This window comes from Stigmatopora argus, chromosome 7 (assembly GCF_051989625.1).
Source record: "Stigmatopora argus isolate UIUO_Sarg chromosome 7, RoL_Sarg_1.0, whole genome shotgun sequence".
NCBI classification, from domain to species: Eukaryota; Metazoa; Chordata; class Actinopteri; order Syngnathiformes; family Syngnathidae; genus Stigmatopora; species Stigmatopora argus.
This window is the reverse complement of record NC_135393.1, coordinates 13,452,942-13,476,610: the sequence shown is the minus strand read 5'-3', so window position 1 is coordinate 13,476,610 and position 23,669 is coordinate 13,452,942. Positions and strand designations below refer to the sequence as shown.

The 23,669-nt window shown below is 39.8% G+C and overlaps 2 protein-coding genes and 1 long non-coding RNA gene across 7 annotated transcripts; 1 reads left to right on the top strand and 2 right to left on the bottom strand.

The window, feature by feature from the left end:
• Positions 1-130: 130 nt before the first annotated feature.
• Positions 131-6,725, bottom strand: LOC144077178 (uncharacterized). Its single transcript, XR_013300906.1, has 4 exons — positions 6,407-6,725; positions 5,700-5,825; positions 3,994-4,139; positions 131-1,736 (listed from the first exon to the last, which is right to left on the bottom strand). It is a non-coding gene; the product is annotated as an uncharacterized LOC144077178 (long non-coding RNA).
• Positions 1,775-13,061, top strand: sh2d3a (SH2 domain containing 3A). 4 transcript variants are annotated; one of them, XM_077604707.1, is made up of 17 exons: positions 1,775-2,011; positions 2,625-2,742; positions 3,870-3,928; positions 4,006-4,160; positions 8,121-8,160; positions 8,418-8,534; positions 8,616-8,759; positions 9,130-9,407; positions 9,485-9,573; positions 9,772-9,891; positions 9,977-10,137; positions 10,231-10,404; positions 10,964-11,241; positions 11,312-11,483; positions 11,754-11,865; positions 11,988-12,173; positions 12,499-13,061. In XM_077604707.1, exons 1-17 carry the CDS (start codon positions 1,922-1,924, stop codon positions 12,690-12,692), a joined length of 2,487 nt encoding a protein of 828 aa, XP_077460833.1. In that variant the 5' UTR covers positions 1,775-1,921; the 3' UTR covers positions 12,693-13,061. The 4 variants fall into 4 exon arrangements, with proteins under 4 accessions (XP_077460833.1, XP_077460834.1, XP_077460835.1 ...); XM_077604708.1 differs by having other exon boundaries at positions 1,776-2,011; positions 9,488-9,573; positions 12,499-13,059; XM_077604709.1 differs by lacking the exons at positions 1,775-2,011; positions 2,625-2,742; positions 3,870-3,928; positions 4,006-4,160 and adding an exon at positions 6,605-6,672 and having other exon boundaries at positions 12,499-12,876.
• Positions 12,825-23,370, bottom strand: trip10b (thyroid hormone receptor interactor 10b). 2 transcript variants are annotated; one of them, XM_077604711.1, is made up of 15 exons: positions 23,203-23,370; positions 20,167-20,282; positions 20,043-20,096; positions 19,365-19,512; positions 19,232-19,294; positions 18,798-18,902; positions 18,533-18,661; positions 18,091-18,237; positions 17,452-17,613; positions 16,969-16,992; positions 16,004-16,113; positions 15,117-15,249; positions 14,971-15,050; positions 14,786-14,880; positions 12,825-13,934 (listed from the first exon to the last, which is right to left on the bottom strand). In XM_077604711.1, exons 1-15 carry the CDS (start codon positions 23,224-23,226, stop codon positions 13,789-13,791), a joined length of 1,536 nt encoding a protein of 511 aa, XP_077460837.1. In that variant the 5' UTR covers positions 23,227-23,370; the 3' UTR covers positions 12,825-13,788. The 2 variants fall into 2 exon arrangements, with proteins under 2 accessions (XP_077460837.1, XP_077460838.1); XM_077604712.1 differs by lacking the exon at positions 16,969-16,992.
• Between the last annotated feature and the right edge of the window lie 299 nt (positions 23,371-23,669).

Below are 23,669 nucleotides of genomic sequence, written 5' to 3'. Positions count from 1 at the left end.
AAACCCCCAAAAAACCTTACAAACACTGTACGACTCGTACGGTGTTTGTAAGGTTTTTTGGGGGTTTGTAAGGGGAATCATAATCATTTATAAGGGCAGTTATCGGCAGAGGTTGACAGGTATGCCAAAACATGCAGAGTAGGCTGGCTGAACACTCTAAATTGCCCCTAGGAATGATTGGTTGTCTGGCTCCTTGTGCCCTGCGATTAGCTGGCTACCAATTCAGGGTGTCCCCTGCATTGTGCCCGAAATCAGCTGGGATAGGCTCCAGCACCCCCCGCGACCCTTGTGAGGATAAGTGGTTCAAAAAATGAATGAATGAATAACTATAAGAACACGGGTTGTTTCAAAAAGAATTCACCAAAATCACTGTATTTCAAAAACAGTGGGAAATCAACGGGGGTTGGGTCTGTGTCGGTGGGGGCAGCTTTTGGCTCAAGCCATCCACCACCAAGCGAGCTGACTGGCAAACTTGAACCAGCGGGGGTTGTGTTGTGAGAAGCACCTGACTCCAATGCACTAATTGCACTTGTAACATCCAGGAGTTGCAGAAAGTTTTCTCTTTAGAGGTTGAAACCAAAGCACCCCCGCACTCACTGTGGCCCTTATTTTGCCCAGCCCTATTAAATATTATGGGATGCTACGTTTTCCTTCATATGTCTAATGCTTCAATTTCTTGCTCTCGATTTTTTGAAATAGGTGCAAAAAAGTCTTGAACTGGCTGCTTTTTGTTTTCCAAGCATTCAGTAAAGACATAGCTGACAAATTGAATCAACGGGGGTTGGGTTGGTGTTGGTGGGGGCAGCTTTTCGTTTTGCAAGCCATCCAGCGCCGACCGAGCTGACAAAGTTGAACGAGCGGGGGTTGTGCTGCGAGAAGCACCTGACGGCAATCCACTGATTGCACTCGTAGGACACTAGTATTGTGGAAAGCTTTGCTCTTTAGAGCAAGGGTGTCAGACTCGGGTTGGTTCACGGGCCGCTTTAACATCAACTTGATTTCATGTGGGCCGGACAATTTTAGATTTTTTAAAATAAATTGATTAAAAGAACTGGATTAAAAGCCCTGAATATTAAATTTAAATTTTAAATTGTTGCTCAAGATCTCTAAATACAAACTGCAAATTACTATTTAGTCATACGTAATTATTAGGCTAAAGAAAAGCTCCAAATTTCCTGGACTTTTATTGTTTTTTGTTGGAGAACTTGTTAAGACCCTGACTGACATACCTTCCTAAGGGGACAACTCATGTACATACAAACTCTTCTACACTCACACATCGGCTCAGTGAAACTGCTCATGGCCATTGTTGGCTTTTATTGATGCGTAGACCGTGTTGTTTTACCTTGTTTTGTCGCCGGTCTTTTGGTTGTCGGTCCATAAGTGTGTATGTCATGTTTTACGGGTGCTTAATGTGGCCACCAGCAGGAGCACGATAATTCTTCCTCATGGTGATTATAGCTGTGATATAGCTTTCTTTTTCAATCGCCCTGTTTATAATGACTTCTTGCACTCACTCACTCATCTGACCTTTGACACGTTGACGGCTCCATTTACACCCAATCCCACCACACCTTCACACCCTTCTCCTTTTTGACATGCTTGGATTTGCCTGGACCTGCAACCCATCCCAACGCTCCAATTGGCCGGCTGGGTCTCCACTACGCCATGCCATTGGCTTCTTCGCGAGGAGAGAATTTGAGGGACGGGCGGATAATGGGCCGACTTGACAAGTTCTATAAGGGAAAAGCGGGAGAAAGTGAAACGTTGCACAGAAGCGCTCCCAGAATTCCTCGGTGCGTCCCACCGACGGGGAGGCGAGACATTCTCCAGTAGAGTCGACCGCTTGACTCAGCATTCGCTGGAAGTGATCATGTTGGATAATGTTTTTCGCTATTGATCGTCTTTGTGTACGTTAGATATGAATAATCGTTCCATTGCCTGGTGGCTACGGCAGATTGGTCTGTCTCAGTACACCAAAACCCTGGAAAGCGGATATTACGGATTGGAGGTAAGACTATTTCAAATTTTGTCGGGAAAAAGTACCTTTTTCAGTTGAAAATGTAATACTATGGTAATTATGGTACTTTTATAAAGGATTCATTGGTTTAAAGTTTTTTGCTTCCAGTTTCAAGGACAAAGTGCACCATTTGTCAAATATGTTGTATTGTTTGTCTTGCAAGTAACATGTAAAAACATCATTTTAGAGATAAAGGTAAATGTTTAGTTGCATTTTCCAAGATTAAAAAGTTGCAGGAGCAGATAAAAAGAGGAAAAATGGAACATAAATGTTTCTGAATGTTGATTTGGGGTGTACTTGATACAGTAGTATTTTTTTATGGCAAAAGTTGTGTATTTTTGAATAAAAGTGATATATTAGATATACAGGTTGAACAAAATAAAAGTTATGTATTTTATGGGAAATATATTTTGCTTTTCTTTAGGATAAAAAATAACTTAAATAAATGGCGTGACAAATGTTGTAATATGAGAATGAAAACATGCATACCTCGAGAGTATTTACATCATTTTCTGCTCTAAAACATGTTTTTAAGAAAATAATTTTGGAGGTAGGGGAAAAAAAAATCTCAACTTTGATAAAGCCAAACGGGATTTCCTTTAAGGGTCTCCTAAACGTGAACGACAACGAGCTGAAGGAGGCGGGAATTGAGGATGCCATGCACAGAGAAACCATTCTAATTCAGCTTCTGAGGCACCGCCAAAAGCTTGACCCTCACTCAGGTAATGTGCAGAAACATTCGGCATTTTAAAACATTTACTGAATATCAACAAGTACATAAAATACATCATTTAGTCCAAATAACTAAAAGAGGCCTATGAGCCCTGGTTTCCATGAGGTCAGATGATGCAAATAATAGTACAGTAATTGGTCAAGAAAATGTATGAAAACTTGGCATATTCTTGCAACTGTGAAATATCATACTCGATAGATATAAACAGATATGCCTTATTTTTCACACTATAAGTCGCACTTTTTTAATAGTTTGCCTCGGCCTGTGACTAATACACAAGTACGACTTTAATTAATTAATTAAATTATTTATTTGTTTATTTTTCTTTCTCTGACCACCGACAACTGTTATGATGATTTTTAAGGCTATAGTTATCGGGAAAACTGATCTGTTAACAGAGCCTACTTTAACGTATGTTTGGTCTTGGTTTTTGATAAAATACAAAATTGGCCATCAAATATGCGCCTTATAGATGTTTTTCTTCATTCTGTATTCTTTGGTGCGACTTATACTCCAAAAATACGGTAATTACAGATTAAAAATAATCAAGTAGAAAATAAAGACACGTCATTCGTTGTAAGTAAATAATGTTTGTCTTATTTAAGGATATTGGATAATTTAATCTAGTACACCGGAAAAATTGTATTTTGACAGTTTGTGGTGTAATTGTATGTAAGATTTGTATTGCAAATCTGTTCAGGCAAAGCGAATTGCAGCCTTTGTTTGACCTGAGGGATCCCACAAATACCACTTGTGGTATTTTGAATTCCTGCAGGGCACTTTATTTCATTTTTTTTATGTTGTCGCCATGACATATTTTTACTTCAGGTAATTGTGGCTATTTCAGTTTGAGTGTAATTAGTTTAAAATATTACAAACAAATTGAGCTCAACTCATTTTCCTCAGAATAAATATACGTTACATGGCAAAAGTGAAGTAGGAATTTATCTGGATATTTATTGTTTAAAAAAAATCACAGGAATAGTAATTTCTTTTAAATTAATGTGCATTTTCCCCATGAAAATGTCAGAAAATGACTAGTTTTCACCAGGATTTTTTCCAGAATAAACTTCTGGACATTATTTTACTTCTTCCAAATTCCATGTCTTTTCCCAGATGTACAAATGGAACGCAGGGGGAGCAGGAAGTACTCGTTGGGATCGTCATTGGATTTGGTGGGAGCACAGACATGCCCGTACTATGGCAGTTAGCGAGAGCACAAGGATAAGAGGATAATTACCACTTCCTGCAGGTTAAACCGAGAAAGGATCTGTTCCGTCAGAGTGTCTTGCCCCGCCTACAGCGAGCTGACAAAAAGCAGCGTCTCTCCGCGTCCTGCTCGCAGCTGCGACCTCTGGACGAGGACCGCACCTCCACGCTGGACAGCTGTCGAGAGAGCAAACGCAGGTAAATAAGCGGGAAATTTAAAAAAAGACATGTTTAGAAATTTGAGAAAGGCGGAGGAATTCTTGTCCGTTACAAAAAACCCTGTGAGGAGGAACATTGTTGCAATAGTGGAATTTCATCATCAGACAGCACATAAAAAACATTTTCATATCTCTTTGGATAATAGCAATGTTTTACAAATTTACAGATTTTTTTGAGAGTCTATATTATGCCGACGGGGTCTATGATAATTTTTTATTTTTCTTCAGAGACAAAAATAATGGATATAAGTGTTAGGGTAAAACACCTTATGTCAATCACTATGAGGGAAAAAGTCTGATTACAATAGGAATAAGAATAAAGTGGCATAAAATGCATAATTTTTGTGAGGGGAAAAAATGCAGTTTTCTCAAAATAAAATTAAAATTTTGTGAGCCTAAATGTGTTGGGATTAAAAATGTTCAAAACATATGTATTGCTTAATAGATATTGCAATATGTAATAGTACATTTCAATACATTTCTAAGACAGTTTATAAAGTGGTATTTTACAAGATAAAGCATCGCATTTTTAAAGAAAAAACTAATATAATAGGGAGGTAAAGCAATTAACAATTAACAGAATAAAATGTTAAATATTTCTTTAGATAAAAAATCTTTAGTGTGGGGAAAAAAATAGTCGTTTCACAACAATTAGAATAGAATTCGGACATACTGATTACAACTGAATGAACTAAAAGTGTATTTTAGTGGTCTTTCATGTGCGAGATCCACTCACATTCGTGCTAATGATTAACATATCGCCTGTAAATTTGAAGGTTGTTAACTCAAGTATGTGCACTGACTGACATTCACACATTCACACCTAGCTACAAGCAAAACAGGCTACGGCCACAACAGAATGAAAAAGTATATACAGGATATTTCACACCTCATTCTAACCGTACAAACAATCCGGTCAATACATTCAACCTTTTTGTAGAACATCCCCATTATCGCTTTCTCACTTTCCACATATGAATGTACTATAACGATGCACCCTGACATGTAAAATAAGCAGCAGCTGTATGATCCCCACCCCCATTTAAATTGTTTGCATTGTTACTTTGCAGTATATTTTATGACGTCACCTCCTTTCTTTACACACTTTAAAGCCAGTGAAGTTGGCAACAAGCACAGGAAGTTTGAGTTTAAAAAATTAAACCGCTAAAGCCCACACATAAATAATATACTATAGGGATCCTTTAACAATAGATTAGAGTGGACAACGTGGGGTATTATTTAACTAGTATTCCGACTTTTAGGCATTTGCCCATCCTAGGGTGGACCTAAGTAAAAAAGGAAAAAAAAACATAACATAGTAAGTAAGACTTGACAAAGTGAAATATGGAGTGTTTTTTATTCTATATTTTTTAAAAGTAAATTGGCCAGACACCAAAGATAGTATATTTAAATGCAGCTGTAGCGGCTGCTTTTAGGCAGACCAAACTATTGGGGGAAAAAGTCCCTTTTATGATAATGTTCCACCCCAATAGTGTAGATAAGTAAGGTCAAAGGTTACCATGTTTGCTCCACATTTTTGACATGAAGGGTTTATTCCAAGGCTCCAGCCTTCCTCTGTTGAGTTTGCATGTTCTCCCAATGCTTGCGTGGGTTTTTCCTCGGTATTCCGGCTTCCTCCTACATCCTGCAAAAGGGGTAACCCTTGATTCAGTTGCAAAAAATAGTACCCACATACGTTCTTTAACATGAACATGTATATGTTCATTAATATGTATTGTCCGTTTATTATTAATAATTAAAGAAATCAAACTGAAACTCACAATCAATGGCAAGTAAGGAGTTAAATGCTATGAAAAAAACATCAACTTTAGAGTCATTTAGGGATGTAAACAGTATCCATTTCAGTGTTAATTCATTTTAATCAACATTGCATTCTTGTTTTTTTAGATCAATTAAATTATAAAAACACAAAACTGACTAATAATTACGAATTTTATGAATGAAAATTGCTAATATTGATGTTTTTGATGACAATAAATAGCCACTTTCTCTAGAAGGATTATATGTCTTGAGTGAAAAACAAACATTTTTAATAATCAAAAATAGCCGCTCAATATAGGGTTAAATGTTTTACTGTTAGCTGTTCAATGGTTAAAGTGGATGACTTGGTTGAACTAGAGTTGAAAAACATTTTCGTTCCCGAAAATGTCAGTCATGATTAAGTAGTATAAAATGCAGGATTCTAGACACCAGGCGGCGGCCTACTTGATGACAGGTGAGGAGGCGGCTCGACTTGTATCGGTATCCGAGGAATGCGTCCAGATAGCGGCGTTAGGGTACCGCTGCCTCCGGGCAAAGTGCCGGGGGAAGGCATGCGGTAACACGCCGGCTAGAGAGGCGGGCTAGCGGGGAGGAGGAGAAAGAAGAGGGCGGTGATGTGGGAGGGACCGGGTCGAAGGTTGTCTTCGGTTCCTTTTGGACCTCAAAACGTCAAAATGCGCTGGACGAGAAAGTTGTGAACAGCACGACAGGTAAGGAAACTAACGCCATTGGGTCCTACTTTTTCCCAGTTTTTTTCTTGGGAACAAACTTCACGAGCTCTCGCGAGAGTAATACAAGTTCGCACGAGATAACCCTTAGATACGAGTGACAACGCCCATAAGACAGGATGTTGCTCACCTTGTGTACATGCTGATATGTTTTACCTCTTAAAGTGATACATTTCACATTTTAATTGATTGATCTTATAGCTTTATCCTTTGAAATGCTTATTTATATATATTTTTTTCTGTTTGATTGAGATAACTCTTGACTTCCTCCAGTCAATGTTGTGTGTATGTGACCAAATGGCACAACCTCAAGTGAAATTAATTTTTAAAATATCAGGAATATTCTCCAAGGCTTCTTTCACAGACTCACAATTGAAATTAAGATATTTTCTATTATTCATTATTATATCATCATCTAATGTCATTATTTTACACATGTAAATAACAGTGATATATTCTAGAATGTAAAAAATATCAATGGGCAATAACAAATATAACTGTAAATAATAATAATTAGGTATTTATATGAGCACTTGTCAACGTTTAAAAAGGATGACTGACTGATTACCGATTTGACATGCACATTGTGGGCACACCTAGGTTAAACATTTCCCTGTGGTGGTCACATGACTTTCATTCTTTTCTCAATTTTGCGGCCAGTTTCATCATTTATGAATTTTTATTTCTGTAACTCGAAATAATTTGATAAACCCATCTGCTCATATTAATCTGATCAGCCAGACTCTGTTCAAAAACATAGGTCAGTTTGTTCCTCCTCCCAAACTTTCCCATTTTGAGAAAAATATTGTTTTTTGGAAATAACTTTTATTCACTGTTTACTAAAACAGCTGCAAACATTTTAGTCCGTGCATCTGTTCTACGAATGAGACTTACTCAGCAACATTTCCTGTCAGGATTTGCTCCAAAACAGGCTGTGGAACAAAAAGGGTATTGTTTTCATGTTAAAAGTCCAAATAAAAGCGTTACCATTGTAATGAACGTCTCCTTTTTACTGATAGTTTAACAAATTGGCACTCTAATGTTGGCATGCCCAATAAAGCGTCAAACGTGGCTGTGTTATGTGATCAGAAAGCTCTATAAATCCAAGGTCGTGGCGGCGATGAGCTCGACCCTGGAGCGTTCCCTTAACGCACGAGGCAGCAGCAGGAGGAAGGAAGGACAGACGGGAAAAGGGAGGCTATTCAAAGTCTGTTCGTCTCTGGAAAACATGGCTTTTTGGGTAGCGGCTGATGGCCCACATTGTACTATACATGTATTTAAAGGGGAAAGATAAGGAGTGCCAGATAAACATTTAGTTGACGCATGCAAAAGCCGATGTGTATCTTGAAAAGTATGTTGTCTTGTCTTCATAGTAAGCTGGGATGATTATATTAAAAATGTTAATTCAAAAAAAATTCTCTGTTTTCCAGTAAAAGGAAGAGTGTTGTCGCATACTTCAGCCAGCTGAAGGTAAACATGTGTTCAGTATTTGATGTACAGTAACATCCTCCATCTGTGCTATGGGATTAATGCATGGGGATGTAATATGCGTTAGCGAGGAGACTATTTGGACCTAGAGTTAGTCATTTGGCAGGTACATTTAAAAGACTGCTTTTGGGAGTGATCATTTGACAATTCATTCACAGCCAATGCCCAGTCACCTTCACATTCCCTTTAAAAGAGTGTGCTTGTGCCATGCACATGATGATTGTTGGTGCCCTGTGCAGGTGTTTGCTTTTCGCAAGGAGATGGACACTCTGAAGAAGGAGCTGGAAGAGGAATTAAAGCTCAGCACTGAGGATCCCAGGAGCCACGCCTGGTACCACGGAGCTCTCCCGAGAGAGGTGTGATGACGATTATTACAAAATCCAAGGAAATATGGTATGATGTGAATAGTAAAATCCACCATTGAAATATTCCTTCAGGCCGCTGAGGCTCTGTTCGAGAGGGATGGGGACTTCCTGGTTCGCGACTCCAGCTCGTCCCCGGCGGACTATGTCCTTAGTTGCTACTGGAGAAACGAGCCTATGCACTTTAAGATTATACGAGTGGTCCTGAGACCCAAAAAGGTGTGTTGACCTTTTCTTACTATGAAATCTTTACACTACTCCCTATATGTTGACTTTTCAAATTTGATGTTTTTGATCTTTTTAAAAACTTTTAACCATGGCTGATCTACTTCATCCTTAAACTTTGATTATTCCACTGAACTGCCATTAGATTATTTCAAGAATTGGATAAAAACAGATTTATCATCATTAAATAACGATTTCAATTAAAAATACACATGGGAGGTGCAAGTATTATTTTTTTAAATATATTTTTTGTGATTGACCTAAGAGTAGGCCAATGGGATTGTGAATTTGTGACATTAGGACTGGCCAAGTGTCATAATGTCATTGAAAAATGTGTCTTTGTTTGTTTGTGTGTGTGATACAGGGCTACTCACGTGAGTTGTTCCAGTTTGAGGAGGACCGCTTCGACAATGTTCCCGCTCTAATCCGTTTCTACGTGGGTGGACGACGTCCCATCTCCCAAGCCTCGGGAGCCATTGTTTTCCACCCGCTAAACAGGACAGTGCCTTTACGCGTCATTGCCGAACGGCAGCAGTCTGACTGTAAGAGCTCCACGCTGGGGAAGTCCCAACACCAACGCAGCAAGAGGCTGAGTTTTAGTAATACCCTGGCAGACGCCGTGCACGTCAACCCTCTGCTCAGGTGGGCGGGAAGTTGGTCTCATTGGAACACGGGAAGGGCCAAATGCAAAATCCTGTTTCATCCTACTTCCTTTGTAGCAGGAGCGGAAGTCACCCTGGCAACCTGGAAAACCTCTGGTCCAGACCTTCACTCCAGTCCGCTCAGTCGGACAGCAACCTGAGACCTGGTACTCATCCCACTAATTATGGGAGCAAAAATTGGGGAACCTACCTTTAGGCTGTTTTTTTACAGGGATAGTCTGTTATCTCACTTTCCTCTTCACCCTTACTATTAATTTTCATAACAGCTCCATATAATCCGATTAAACCAGGTGTTGCCTTCAAGGACAATCCTCACCCCAGTATTTTTTTCTCTTATCACACAGGCGCTTCTGAGAACAACAGACCCCAGGACGTCGAGCCCCCTCCTATCTTGCCAGTTTTTCGCACGGGGAGTGAACCTCTTCTCAGCCCCAAACCGCAGCAATCCCGTTCCTGTTACCCCGGTAACACAAAATGCCCTCAAACGGACATCATGTTTGTGAATGTAGAATCTTTCTATGTGTATCTAATGTTGGGTTTACTATCTAGGTGGGGGGGTGACGCTGCGGGGGTCCGACGGGCAGCTTCACTCCCGAGCGCCCCCCAAGCCTCTTCGGATCTCTGTCCTGTTTTCCAAAGTACCCCAACCTGCAGTGGCGTTGGACCAAGACAATGACCCGTCTGCTTTCTATGACGAGCTGGTGGTTCAGGTAAAGTGGTAAACCTTAGCTTGGGAGTTGAATGTTTTGTGTCACCAGGCTCATCTATCAAATCATCCCAATGATTGGCTTTGTTGGTTTCAGGTGCCGCAGACCAAGCGCAAAGGCCACGTGGATCGCCTGCGCGCTGAGGAAAAATGGCAGAGCCGGGCACGGATCACCGAGACGTCGTTTGGTTTCCTGGATGCCGACAACGGCAGCGAGGTGTTGTCCCACTTGCCGCGACTGCCTGACAAGGAGCAATTTGAGAAGCCACAGGTTCCAATTCACCACACAACACAACATCCATGAACTAGACTTGCGTTAGAAGTCAATTCACGTTAATTTTACGGGCCTAAATTAGGGCTCACAGGCCTACAGTTAACAAAAATGACTAAAATCCCAGATGTTACGTTGACTGCATATTCCCACTATTCTGTCTTTGTATCTTTCATGCAGAAAGGTTTCAAAAGTCAACGTTAAAAATGTTCCTACATTCCATGCTGTTCCCTTACAGACGAAAAGGAAGTTTCAAAATGCCAGTTGCATTCATATTTGCATTCCATGTCGGTACCTTTTACGCCAAAATGTTCAAATACCATTCTTGTTCATTCTTGTTGGTACCATTAATGCAGAAATATTGAAAGATGCTTCAATTCCGAAAGGTGGAATAATGCCATCTCGACTTTGTGATAAGAAAACTTTAGTTATTTTTTATATTCCATCCAATCCACTAGAGATTATTTGATCAGGTTTATGTGCACGTACCTTTTACCCAAATCCCCCGAGGCTGACTATTTTAATAATGTATCTCTTTTCTTCTCCCTGACGCTGGCAGACCGAGTGTAGCTCCTGTTTCCGACTGGACCGCTTCGATTCGCTCCTGTTGCCGGACAACAACCGGCCACTGGAGCCGAGCGTCCTGCTGGTGCTGAAGGATCTCTTGAACCGCTCGGATCCCGACAACACGGCTCTGCACATGCTCAGCGTGGACTGCCAGGTGGCGCGCATCACAGGCGTGACGGCCGAGCAGAGGAAGGCCATGGGGGTGGGCTCGGGCCTCGAGCTCATCACGCTGCCGCACGGCCAACAATTGCGGCGAGACCTGCTCGAGAGGTAAGGAACACAGTAGAAATCATCGGACAATAAAGGTCAAAAGTTCACAGCCGAGTGTCCATCCCTGCAGGCATCATCTAATCTCGCTAGGCGTGGCGGTGGACATCCTGGGTTGCACGGGCACTGGGAGTCAGCGTGCCACAGTGCTTCATAAGTTCATCCTCCTGGCGAAGGCCCTTAAGGACCACGCCCATGATCTTTTTTCCTTCTCCGCCGTCATGAAGGCACTAGACATGCCTCAGGTGGGCCACCGAACAGTTGAAGTCCGCGTACCCCGAACAACTTCAAGTTTACGTTACCTAAATGAACTAGTATAAAGACTTTAACCTTGTAATTTCCCCATTTGTTTTCTCCTAATATTACTTCAACCTCTTAATGTTATGCCAAAAGTACCATATTTTCCAGATTATTATTCTCAGTTTTTTCATAGTTTGGCCAAGCTTTTAGATAGAAAGTTCTCCCCGAAAATGAGCATAACCACCATTGATTGTGTATTGTGAATAATTCTGTAGATAGCACGACTGGAGATGACATGGCGTTCACTGCGGAGGAATCACACGGAGAGCGCTGTTCTGTTCGAAAAGACTCTCAAACCCTTCCTCAAGTCGCTCAACGAGGGCGATGGTGAGACGTGACCGCCAAATCAAAGAAAAGCCATTGAGAAACAAACCCAAGAGGCCACATTTGACTTTTCTAAAAAAAATGATCAACTTGGTTTTCATGCTTGTCTTGTTTTGCGTGTTGAGAATGCGTTTTAGCGGGTCCGGTGGCCGTGCCCCACCTGGTTCCCATGCTGCTTTTGATGGAGGGCGAAGACCACATGGAGGACAGCGAGCGAGGGTGCCAGACACTCTACAACGTCCTGCAGACTGCCCGACGCGACGCTCTGCAAGCTCGCGACTACAAGCGGCACGCGAGCGATCTGCTTGCGGGTACGTGTGCGTACACACGAATAACAAAATAAATGATAAAAATAAATCCGACAAGGACACAGGGTTTAAATAGACAGTCATGGGCTGATAAAACAATCAGATACAACTGAGGCAACAAGCAGAAAATACACAAGGGGCGGGGAAACGACAGGTGAATTCAATGGGCAAGCACAAGGACAGGTCACACAGTCAAAGAAAAACGCTAACGTTTTGTTCTAAAGATGACTTTGTTTTTGTAATATTTCATTTCCACAAAAAGCCACACGTGGTGAGATGAGATGTTCCTCATAATCATTTCTAATGGTTGAAATATTTCCCTGCGCAGGTGGTTGGACGCCCATCCCCGAGTTGCTGGAGGCCTTCCGGACCGAGTTTGCCCTACGACTTTTTTGGGGCCAGTCGGGGGCCGAGGCGGAAAGCAAGGAACGCCATGACAAATTTGACAAGATTCTCTGCGTGCTTTCGGACAAAGTCGAACCGGTCGACATCAAACCCGCGGCATCGCAGCTTTTCAGCTGAGTTCCGTTGCGGAAACGGATGAAAATGTGATTCCGGACGGCACGAGAAACGTCTCGTACGAATCCATCTAAACAAATGTGATCTACTAAGCTGCTGCTGTCACACTCTAAAATGTTTTTTAACTGATGTAAATAATATCAAATAAATGTTTATTTTTTTCTTTGCAGTTGTCTCACATTATTTAATCACACTTATTTATTTATATGTTTTTGTTTTATACATTCTTTAGGACTTTAGGACCCGATGCTCACGAATAAGATTAGCAACTGGTTTTGTTCTAGTATAGTTCATATTTAATATTTGTTCTGCTTATGTACTTTTTTAACATACATCCATTGAGACATTTTAGCATCCAGTGTCAGTCAGGCCTAAAACGCAGCACGGACCTTGAAAAAGCTCATGAAGTAGAAGAATAAATGATATCAGTGTGTCTCTAATAAAAAAATAAAATAAAAAGGTTGACAATGCGATGAACGAATAAGACTATAAAGGCCGCACGGGAAAAAAAAGCTGAATTCCACTTATAATGTTTGTATTTACGACTTATTTTTTTTCCTTGAAAAAATAAGATTTTTGTTTAAAAAAATATACAACTGCATTTGTTGTACATTCTGAATACAATATAAATAGAAATTAAAGAAATCTTTAATGAATCATGAACAAAATGACTCTTCTAATAATAATTTTCAAACTTTACTCGGACTTTCTTTATAATACTTTTTTAGTTAGGAAAAATAGGACTTTCTTTTTAAAAAACTGTAACTGGTCTGTTTTTTTTTCAGGGAAAAAAACATTTCAGTCTGTTAAAGATTTATACACCGCCCCAAAAAAATATTGTAAAATTTTGCTTGTGTAACTTTTCCGTGCGGCCTTCATACACCTTGTCAACATCTGTGTAAAAAAATGTAACTTTGTCTTTTAATGTGAAGTAGTGGGTTGACCCTGTCATTTTAGTTTTAAAAAAATCAATCCAATTATGAAAAAGGAGTGCAATTTCAGCAGTTGTATCAAAATATAGGTTGTCGTCACTAAATGTTCCATGAACAAAAAGAGATGTATACAGTATTTTCCACGTAGAGAAGTTTGAAGGCGACTGTTAGGAGGCAACTTTGACATAAGAGGAGGGGATGAAGCCCTCCTCCCCGTTTGCCCGCAGGACCCTCATCCAGCCGTCACCTTTGTCTTCCTCCATAATGGTCAAAAGCTCGCCGTCCGTCACCGAGATGGTGCCCTCGCTATCGCCTGTGTGAAAAATCTAACATTAATCAATGGAAGTACTTCAATTGTGTATGTTATTCTTAGCCTCAATAGAAAAAAAATGTTGGAAAAATCCCAAACAACTTCATACAAACAAGTATGACCTTTAATAATCATCTTTAAATCAAATAAATGGTCTACGGCACGTGTCAAAGTCGGGGCCCGGGGGCCAAATCTGGCCCGCCGCATCATTTTGTGTGGCCCGGGAAAGTAAATCATGAGAGCCGTCTTTTTGTTTTAGGTTCAAATTCAAATGAAGAGTATAGATGTATATTAAATTTCCTGATTTCCCCCTTTTAAATCAATAATTGTAATTTTTATTCATTTTTTTCTGTGTTTTGAGTTCAAAAATCATTTTGTAAAATCTAAAAATATATAAAAAAGCTAAAATAAACATTGTTTTAGATCTATAAGAAACGGAATATTCAGGGCTTTTAATCCAGTTCTTTTAATCCATTTATTTAAAAAAAATCTAAATATTATATCTAAAATGGTCCGGCCCACAAGAAATCGAGTTGACGTTAATGCAGCCTGCGAACCAACCCGAGTCTGACACCCTTGCTCTATGGCTTATTTTTAAAAATAACATCATCTCAAGAACAAAGAATATTCTGGAAAAATTCCATGATACGTTTAATATTATGACATTTAAAGATGTATGTTAATTCTTTAAAAAAAAGAAGGTAATATGCTTTTATTTTTTCCTATTCTGAAAAAAATATTCATGAATAACGACTTTCGGATTATGAACTTCTAACACAAAATGCAATAGTATATTTTAACAAATATTAAGTATACATATAAAAAAATAAAACTTAAACCTGTCAGAAACCCACCTTGAAAAGTGTACATAGCCGTGCACTGGCCAAGGTCATCGAATTCGTCATCAAACTCAGTGTAAATGTTTTGGTGGTTCTCCGACATCACAACTCTGTGGACACACATTAGTCAATTAGAATGTTTGCCATTTTTATGAAGTTATAGTTATAGTCCTATGGTTATCTTCATGGTTTTTTTTTACGTGTTTTGTGAATGGTTGCTGTTGTTGTTGTTGATGGTGTTGGCACATTCGTCTCCTCCCACTGCTTCGGACAACCACGTCTGCAATCAGACAAGAAGATGAGGCCACGAAATGAGACCATTTTTCACGTGGTTGTCATGTGGTACTTCATATTTGGCCAGTTCGCCACGTAAGTATCCAATGTTCTGGGCCGTCTCAGCAATCTGCGGCTCCAAAATGGACGGATTGCCCAGGTCGGCATTCTGCTCGTACACGCCCTTCATCTTCTCCAGAGCCTCGCTGGCAGACATAGAGAAACACACTTGTAACATTTGGACAGATTTTGACCAAAATGAAAGAATATGGCATTGTTTCAACATCAATTTGGCTTTGTTTTTCAACTTGCAAAGAATTTTTCAATTCTGGATTTTACCATTGTTTTTTTTATGAATTAATCTTAAATTAGCTTGAATTAATTAACCTCTTGACACATCTTCTGTCCAAATTTTCACGAACTGGATTGCTACAGCAAGGGTTCTTAAACTAAGGCCCAGGTCGTGTTTTGTTTTCCTTTTTAATTCAATTTCAGGAATTAATTTATTGTGGATAAATCTTCGATTGAATTCATTTTTTTAGATGTTTTACTACATTTCTACCCCAAACCTCTATCAATTAGTGTATTTTTCCCCATTAAATGTTGTAGATTTTTAAATATTAATGAAAGTATTATCATTTTTTTAATGTGTACATTTTCTGACTGCCCACGGGGAGGGCTCAAAATGTAACTCGCTTTGAGGACACTAACCAAAATAGCGACTCCACTGTTATTTATGAACAGATAAGAATGAAATCTAACTTTTGGATACGCATCAATCGTCAGAGCAAATTTGAATAACAAAATACACCAGCTAAAAAATACAGATGTATGTATAGGTGATTTGTATGTGACTTTTGATCATTATAATGCACACCCTTGGCTCACATTATTAGGAACAGCTTCTTTTGCAATCATTGACTGTAGCTAATATTGTGGCTTGCACGGGCGAGCCTTTACCTGGTTTCTTGTGTCATGTGAAGCTTTTTGGAGACGTCGTCGATTTTGGCTTGCAGCATCTTCTTACGTTGCTCGGGAGGAAGGTGAGAGAAGTCCTCGGCGGGCGGCGGCTATATACACACGCACATACTAAGCATCATACACAGCAGTTATGCAATAATGGTCCTGAAAACATGGACCCCCCACCCTAAAAAAGCCACAATCATTTCTTGTTTCTTCTGTGATGTCACAAATGTGCTCAATTGTCACTCACTTCCAGATTTGCTTAAACATTGCAATACTTCAATTCATAAGGCTGATATCTAGATTTTTTAGTGAATTGGAAGATATAGAAAGATATGTATCCTTTATGTAATCATTTTATCCTAATTTCATTCATAAATCAAAATTACATAATATTACATCATCATCATTATTAGATTCTCAATGTAATTTGGAAAATGAGATGATTAAATGAATTTAGACTATGTTTTTATTCTTGAAAAAACTATTATTAAAAAAAGAGAAAATTTAGGCAGGCATATTATTATTATTTAAAAAATGCAAAAAATTAACCTTAATTAGAAAAACAAAAACTAGTCAGAATAATTGAAACTGATGAAAAGTTTAAAACATTTTAAAGATTTTAATTTAATAAGTGACTATTGCTCCATTTGTTTATTTTAAAGACATCACAACCAATAAACAGATCATTAAAATAAATCATCTAAATTAATCACGTTGATCGGCCACTTTTTTAAGTACACCTTCCATTTGACTAACTTTTATTCAATTCATTTAATAACGGCACTACATCATTCACCCCATCCTAATTCTTTGATTTATATTTTTTTCCTTAGGTGCACAGAAAAAAGTGGCCATTTAAATTTGACACCAGAATAAAGTGTTATCATTTGTTTCAAGAACCAAATGAAAAAAAGACACACCCCATCCACACACCATTAAGCCAAATAATAACATGTTACCACGCGTTTCTCGGCATGCGACGGCTGGATGGAGAAAGAGCATCGTTCATTTCAGCGTGACTTCCACAAACAATTACCAACAACAATATTTCCCGTCAAAATCGCAGCGCTGTTTGTGAGCTCTTGTTTGTGAAGGAAACAAGTCAGTGCAGGAATTAGACAGCTCCCTCGGGGGGCCCGAGGAATGTACACTACGTTTTACGAGCGGACTCACTTTGCATTCTTTGGTGTTTATGTGTGTGTGTTGGGTTGTTAAAGCCGTCGGCGTGGCAACCAAAGCAAGCGGCTCGGTTGGGCAATATGCGGGGGGGGGGGGGGGGGGGGGTGTAATCGTGGCGGAAAATAAAAATAGCATTGCTATATATGGGCTTTCAACAAGAACAAAAATGTGTATAGGAACAATCACTGATTATGAATCGGGGCAATTAGGTGTGCTAGATGTTGAGTTGAGCGACCGATCCTGGAGTGTGTTTGTGAGGTCACCTTGTGTCTCCTGCTAAATGGCCATAGCTTGGTTCGAACTTTGGGCGGGTTGAGGCTGGAGTCGGAGCTGGCCGCTTTGATTCCCTGCGTGTAGTCTTCAAAGTCCACGTCGGAAGGCCGTTCAAAGCCCGACTTGTGCTGCTCCACCAACAGAAGCGAGTCCTAATGGGAGCAAGGTTCATACCTGTCAACCTCTGCCGATAACTGCCCTTATAAATGATTATGATTCCCCTTACAAACCCCCAAAAAACCTTACAAACACCGTACGGTGTTTGTAAGGTTTTTTGGGGGTTTGTAAGGGGAATCATAATCATTTATAAGGGCAGTTATCGGCAGAGGTTGACAGGTATGAAGGTTCCCCCCAATCAACAGACCACAACAAATAAAATAAGCACACAAACAAAAAGACTCTCAATACAAAACTCTACAAGCATAACTTGGGTGTGACACAACCAGTTTGTATCATGAAGATACAAACACAACACAAACGGACACTTTGTATTTCAAGAAAATCTGGAGTGAGAAAAAGAAGAGGACATAAGGTCACACTGAAGATAACAGACAAAAGGAACACATTTGATAGGTTTTCACAGGCAAGTCATTTTTGTTTGTAGTATTTGTTGTGTTAATGCAACTGGCCTGCTTTCCGTCGACTTTAGCTCCAGCTGCCGAGATTCCGTCCAAACATTTCGTAATGATGGGCTGCACCTTCTTTTCCAAGTCGGAAAACTGGCAATATCCTTCCGCCAGACGACTAATCCGGCGCTCATCTAATTCTTGTAACTTCTATAGACAAATATGAATAAAAAATCTTCAGATAAGCAGCACATTCGAAATACTACAGAGACTGAATCTAAATGGAATTTCAGTGGTGGCATATTCCAAGACCCAAAGCGATTAAAAGTCAAATCCCCTCATGCAAATGGTGAATTACAAGAAAAGAGTTACTACTAATTTTCCAACTATGCAAAATCCTGCCATTTTTGTGAAATCACGTCATGTGTAAACAGCTCTGTGCAGTCATTTTAATGCAATAGTGTCTATCAAATCAAAAGTGTTCTTATTACAATGAGGCCCTCACATTGAATATCTGTGGTATCTCTGTGTAGTAGAAAAACTTCTGCTCCTTGTTGTACTTTTGCAGGTAAGCGGCATAGTCGCTGCGGCATTCCTCCGCCAGGTGCACACGACCGTGCGCGTGCTGTTTGGCCTTTGAGACAGGAAGAAGTCATGACTTGGATGATTTGCTCCCAGCTTTATGCTAAAAATGCCTGCTTTGACATGCCTACAATTGGATTTCTTATTTGTAAGACACAGATTGGTAATGAAGTGTGAGCACTTTTTACTTTATCTACGTCGATCTTAGTGGCGTTGGCGTCGTTCTCAATTTTCTCAGCCTGTTGTGTCGCTTTTTCAGCCTCCCCCCACTCCTTGGCGAACCGCTTCTTTGTCTGCGTGCGCACATTGATGATGTCATTAAAAATGCAGAAAGCTTCAGATGGAATGCTTTATTATAAATGCTCAATCTGAAAACAAGATGAACACACAACCTGCTGTAAACACACTTGGAACATGATTCCCCAAAATAAAGATTCATACGCCCAACTTTTAAGCATATGCACCCCTAGTTTCACACTATAAAGTCATTTGATTCAGGTGTGGTAGAGAAAGATGTAGAAAACCGACTGGATAAGGGCCATCGAGGACCGAAGTTGTTGACAAAAAGACATAAAAAATATATATAATTTAAAACTGTGCTATAATATGCCATGTCACTTACACTTTCCAGTTGCTTGAAACTGCTCTCCAGGTTCTGTTGGGCTTTCTTGGCTTCAGAAAGGTGCTGTGAAGGCAACAGCAAGCGTTCAAGGACAGATTATGTCACATGGAAAGTGGCCGTCTTTGACATTCACCCCTTTGCGGTCCTGTTTGAGGTCCTGCAAGAACTTGGTGAGGTCCACGCAGATGCTGGTCATCATGGTCTCAGCGATTAACTCACGCTGACCCGCATAGTCGTTCAACTCGTTCAAGATCTCCTGCATGGCGGCGTGGTTGCTGAACCTGAACACACGCACAACCGAATGCAAGATGAACACAAAAACCACGACATCAACACTCAAAACATCTTCTAAACAAAATACAAGCACACAAACAAGGCCTATGACCACGCAACTTCAACCTGAATGTGAAGACACAAATAGAAACAAAGGACACATCAGAAAGCAGATGCAAACACAAAATAAGCTCATCACAATAAACCACAACTAATAATTACACCAACATAAACTAAACATGGAAACACACGCACACCAAACAGACACCTTAAAGACAAAACACTGGATCTTAAATGAAACAAAAATACGCGCACACACCTACACACAAACACGCACACACACATAACGTGACTCGAAATACACAAACTCAGAACCATACCAAGGAATTTCAAACACACTGAACAAAAGGACAAAGACACACAACCTTGAGATAAAAACACCAACATATACGGTAAAGTCGAACAGGATGTAGTATTTGAGATAAAAACACCAACATATACGATAAAATCAAACAGGATGTAGTAATTGTGCTATGACCTGCAGTCTTGTTCATCTTTGCATCCTCGCTTTGCGTACTTCCTCGAAAGACCCCTGCAAAATATGCAAGTCAGCATTACACACCCACAGACACGCAGTCACACAAGCGGAGCATGTGCTGCACCTGAGTTGCTTGGCATAACTCTGTTCGATTTCGGTGCGCTCCTTGACAAACTTGATGTAGCGCTCCACCAGGTCCAGGCCAGCCTGAGTGTGCTTGTCGATCACGTCGTTCTGGTCCTGACGTCACATCACACACACACCTCGGATTAGTTCTCACTTAGTACGGGTTTAACTTGTCATAATAAGGATGTATACAATGTGGCAACATAACTTCAAGTATCAGGATGAAAATAATGTGACAATGTTATTAGTTTGCAGTCTCCTTAAGAAGGATAGAATCATGCAGCTCATTGTACACCGCCCAATGATATCATCAACACCTTACATAAAACTAACACACTCAAAAAGAAAGTGAACTGGAACAACACACAATCTGAAACTGAACAGATACAAAATATTTTTGTGAATGTTACAATACGAACAAACGGATAGTGAGTACGACCCGTCTGTTTTTCACTGCATTCCTTCAATTCTAAATCCACCGTACGAGCGTGCTGACCGCCGAGCTAAAAGCCCCGGCTAGCACTGTTTCACAGAGTGAGTTTTCTCTAACGTTCACACATGGCACTTGCTAGCATATGACACACATATGTTCTATGTAGACAACCTGAACAGAATCAAGCGCACACACACACACCGTAATCCCAATAAATCGAATATGAACTCTACACACCCCTCCCAACACACATATAATGCATGACCACATATAATACAGCTGAATATACATATGACCTCATAACACACCCAAAAATTGCCATTGCGCATTGTTGTCTTTTTGTCAATGTGTGCTTGTGGTCCCACACATTGGCGCTATACAAGCACCACTGCATGTCAGCACACGTTAGAACTCACTGACAAAAAGTTGTGCATGTGAACTTAGCTCCAAAGTTTAAACATCACTTTGCAACATGGAACATAGTCTACGGCCATCTTTCCAGGCAGCAGTCGTTTCTGCAACCCGGTCCAACCGGTAACTGCTCCTTATGTCATACGCATGTTTTATGCTTGTGTGTTTAATTTGTACTTGTCTACTATGTTATTGTGTTGTTTATTGTGTAGCTCATTAATGTTTTCATGTCTGTTTTGAATATATTTGTCTCTATTCTGTGTGAGATGAAGTGCTTTGTGTATTAGTAAACTAAAATAATGTTGTGTATATGCTGTATTTGCATTGTATGTGTTATTATGCCCCACATGAGATGAACACTTGTGGGACAAATAATCAGCAGGCCAGCTAGTTGACTGATAGAAGGAGCAAGAACAAGGAAGTATGAATGCTATCGTGTCTAGTATTTTGAAATAAAAAATAATACATTTAAAAAGTCATTTAATATAGTTCACTATCAATGACAGGCCCATCTATTATGGCTGTTTATTTTGCATTGTGTGTGTTTCTGTGTGTTGTTCACGTGCATATGTGTGTGTGTTGTTGCTTTTTGCGTACGCATATGAGCTGTAAAAACGTGTTGTGTGTTAAACCTACTGTGAAGCAAAGAAATGATGACATCGCTGGAATTGCTGCACAATGAGTAAACTAACGACTCCACCTAAGTGATGTCAAGGCCCTTTGGAGGAACACGGGGACTATAAAGGGGGTGTTGGGGCTAGCCAAAGTTGGGCAGGGTCCTCGGGGGAAGGAAGGGGGGAGACAATGGAGAGGAAAGAGGGTTCGAGTGTGAGGAAGTCAGCTGAACCACAACAACATGGATCTGTGGATAACGCCCGAAAGTCGTCATGTTAGCTTGAAGCTCGCCACGCTGACGTCGTTCTTAGCTCAGCTGCCGACGGACGGACACAATGACGGATGATCCTGAGGATTTGGTGAGGTCTGTAACCAGTCACACTCGTTGGGCCCCTTTGACAACCAAGGGTGAGATGCCATGCCAATCTCAGCCAGAGTTTGAATATGTATTCTGTGATTGCATACTTGTATTTCTGGTGTGTTGGCTGTAATTATTCTTGTATATGAATAACTTAAGCTTAAGGATGGTGAAATGTCACATATAATATACAGTTGTCTGTGAGTGACCAAGACATGGATTGTCGTTTTACAACTCTATTATTATTTTGGTTTCTATAAATAAGTACAAGATCTTTAGCTAAAAAACAACAACCAACTTGTGCATATTAAAGAAATTAACTTGCCAATGAAACTTTGATCAAACAAGTCAGCCAAGTGATGAACAGGTTAGCACGTGAATTAAATACCAGCATTAACCAACCAAACAACTAATAACAAATTAACAAAACACAGTTACTAACAAAAGAAAGCAAATGGGTATAGGAACGTGCGAAAGAAAAACTAAATTATTAATGAATTAAAAAGAAATGGGGAATAAATGAGTTAGTGCACTAACAAACACAAAACAAATACATAAACTAGTACTTAGTATAACTAACCAAAACAACAACCCCCCAAATAATTACTGATTGGAAAAAGTAAACAACAAATGAAAAAGTAAACACATAAGTACTAATTAAAAACCATACAAAACCATCTACAGCATTAACAACAGAACCAAGTAACTTAAAAAAACTTAACAAACAACTAAATGACAACACAAATAGACCAAAACTAATGAATAAGCACCTGAACCAACAAAGTATTATATAATCCTTATGACTAATCAACCAAATGAACTGGTTAATGAACCAAAATATGCATTAATGAGTACACTAATGTAATAAACTATTTAACCAACCAATGCAAAAAAAAAAAGACAACATAACATCCGACTTTCCTCCTTAAATAAAGTAAGCTTCATAGAGTTGTTGGAATATAGTAATAACAACATCAGTTACCAAGAGCAAAACAGCAAAGCATAAAAAAACTGGACTTCCTGTCACACGTCAAAAGCAAACAGGTGAGGTTGTTCACTGTACACCTTTAAGAGAAAACACCAGAAGGTATGCTGGAGGGATTGCGAAATCACACTCAAACACATCCGGTATGAAATGGTTGACACACACTGCCCCATAAAGAGGCCTAAAGTTACAATTAGTTTGTTTGTGTTATTTGTAAAGGTGTGAAACTCACCCACAAATCAGTTCCCCAGTCCATGTCTGCACCTCTCACACGTCTCACTAGCTGGAATTCTCCTGGAAGTATTCAGAGGACGTCCACGCCTTCTCTCTGCACAAAATAATGCCTTTTTTTAAAAACCCTGCCTCCTTCTGAAACTGGTTTGTGTTCTGTGAGAGAGAGGAGGGAAAAAAAGGAGTACAAGAGGGGAGGAGCACAGAAGCTGAGCTGACCTTAAAGCAGCAGCTTACATGATGTTGGAAAAAAAAACTCATGGGAACCAACGATTGCACGGTGGAAGCAAAGCCAGTTTACTTCCCAACAAGATTCCATCTGACTCACTGTCTACAGGCTATTAAAAAAGCCTGCAAGTCCTCGTTAAACTTCCCCGTCTTACCAAAAGAATAACATTAACGCTCAGACATTTTCATGGCCACTGCTCCAATCACTAAACATTGGCAAAAAAAACGCTTTAGCCTCAT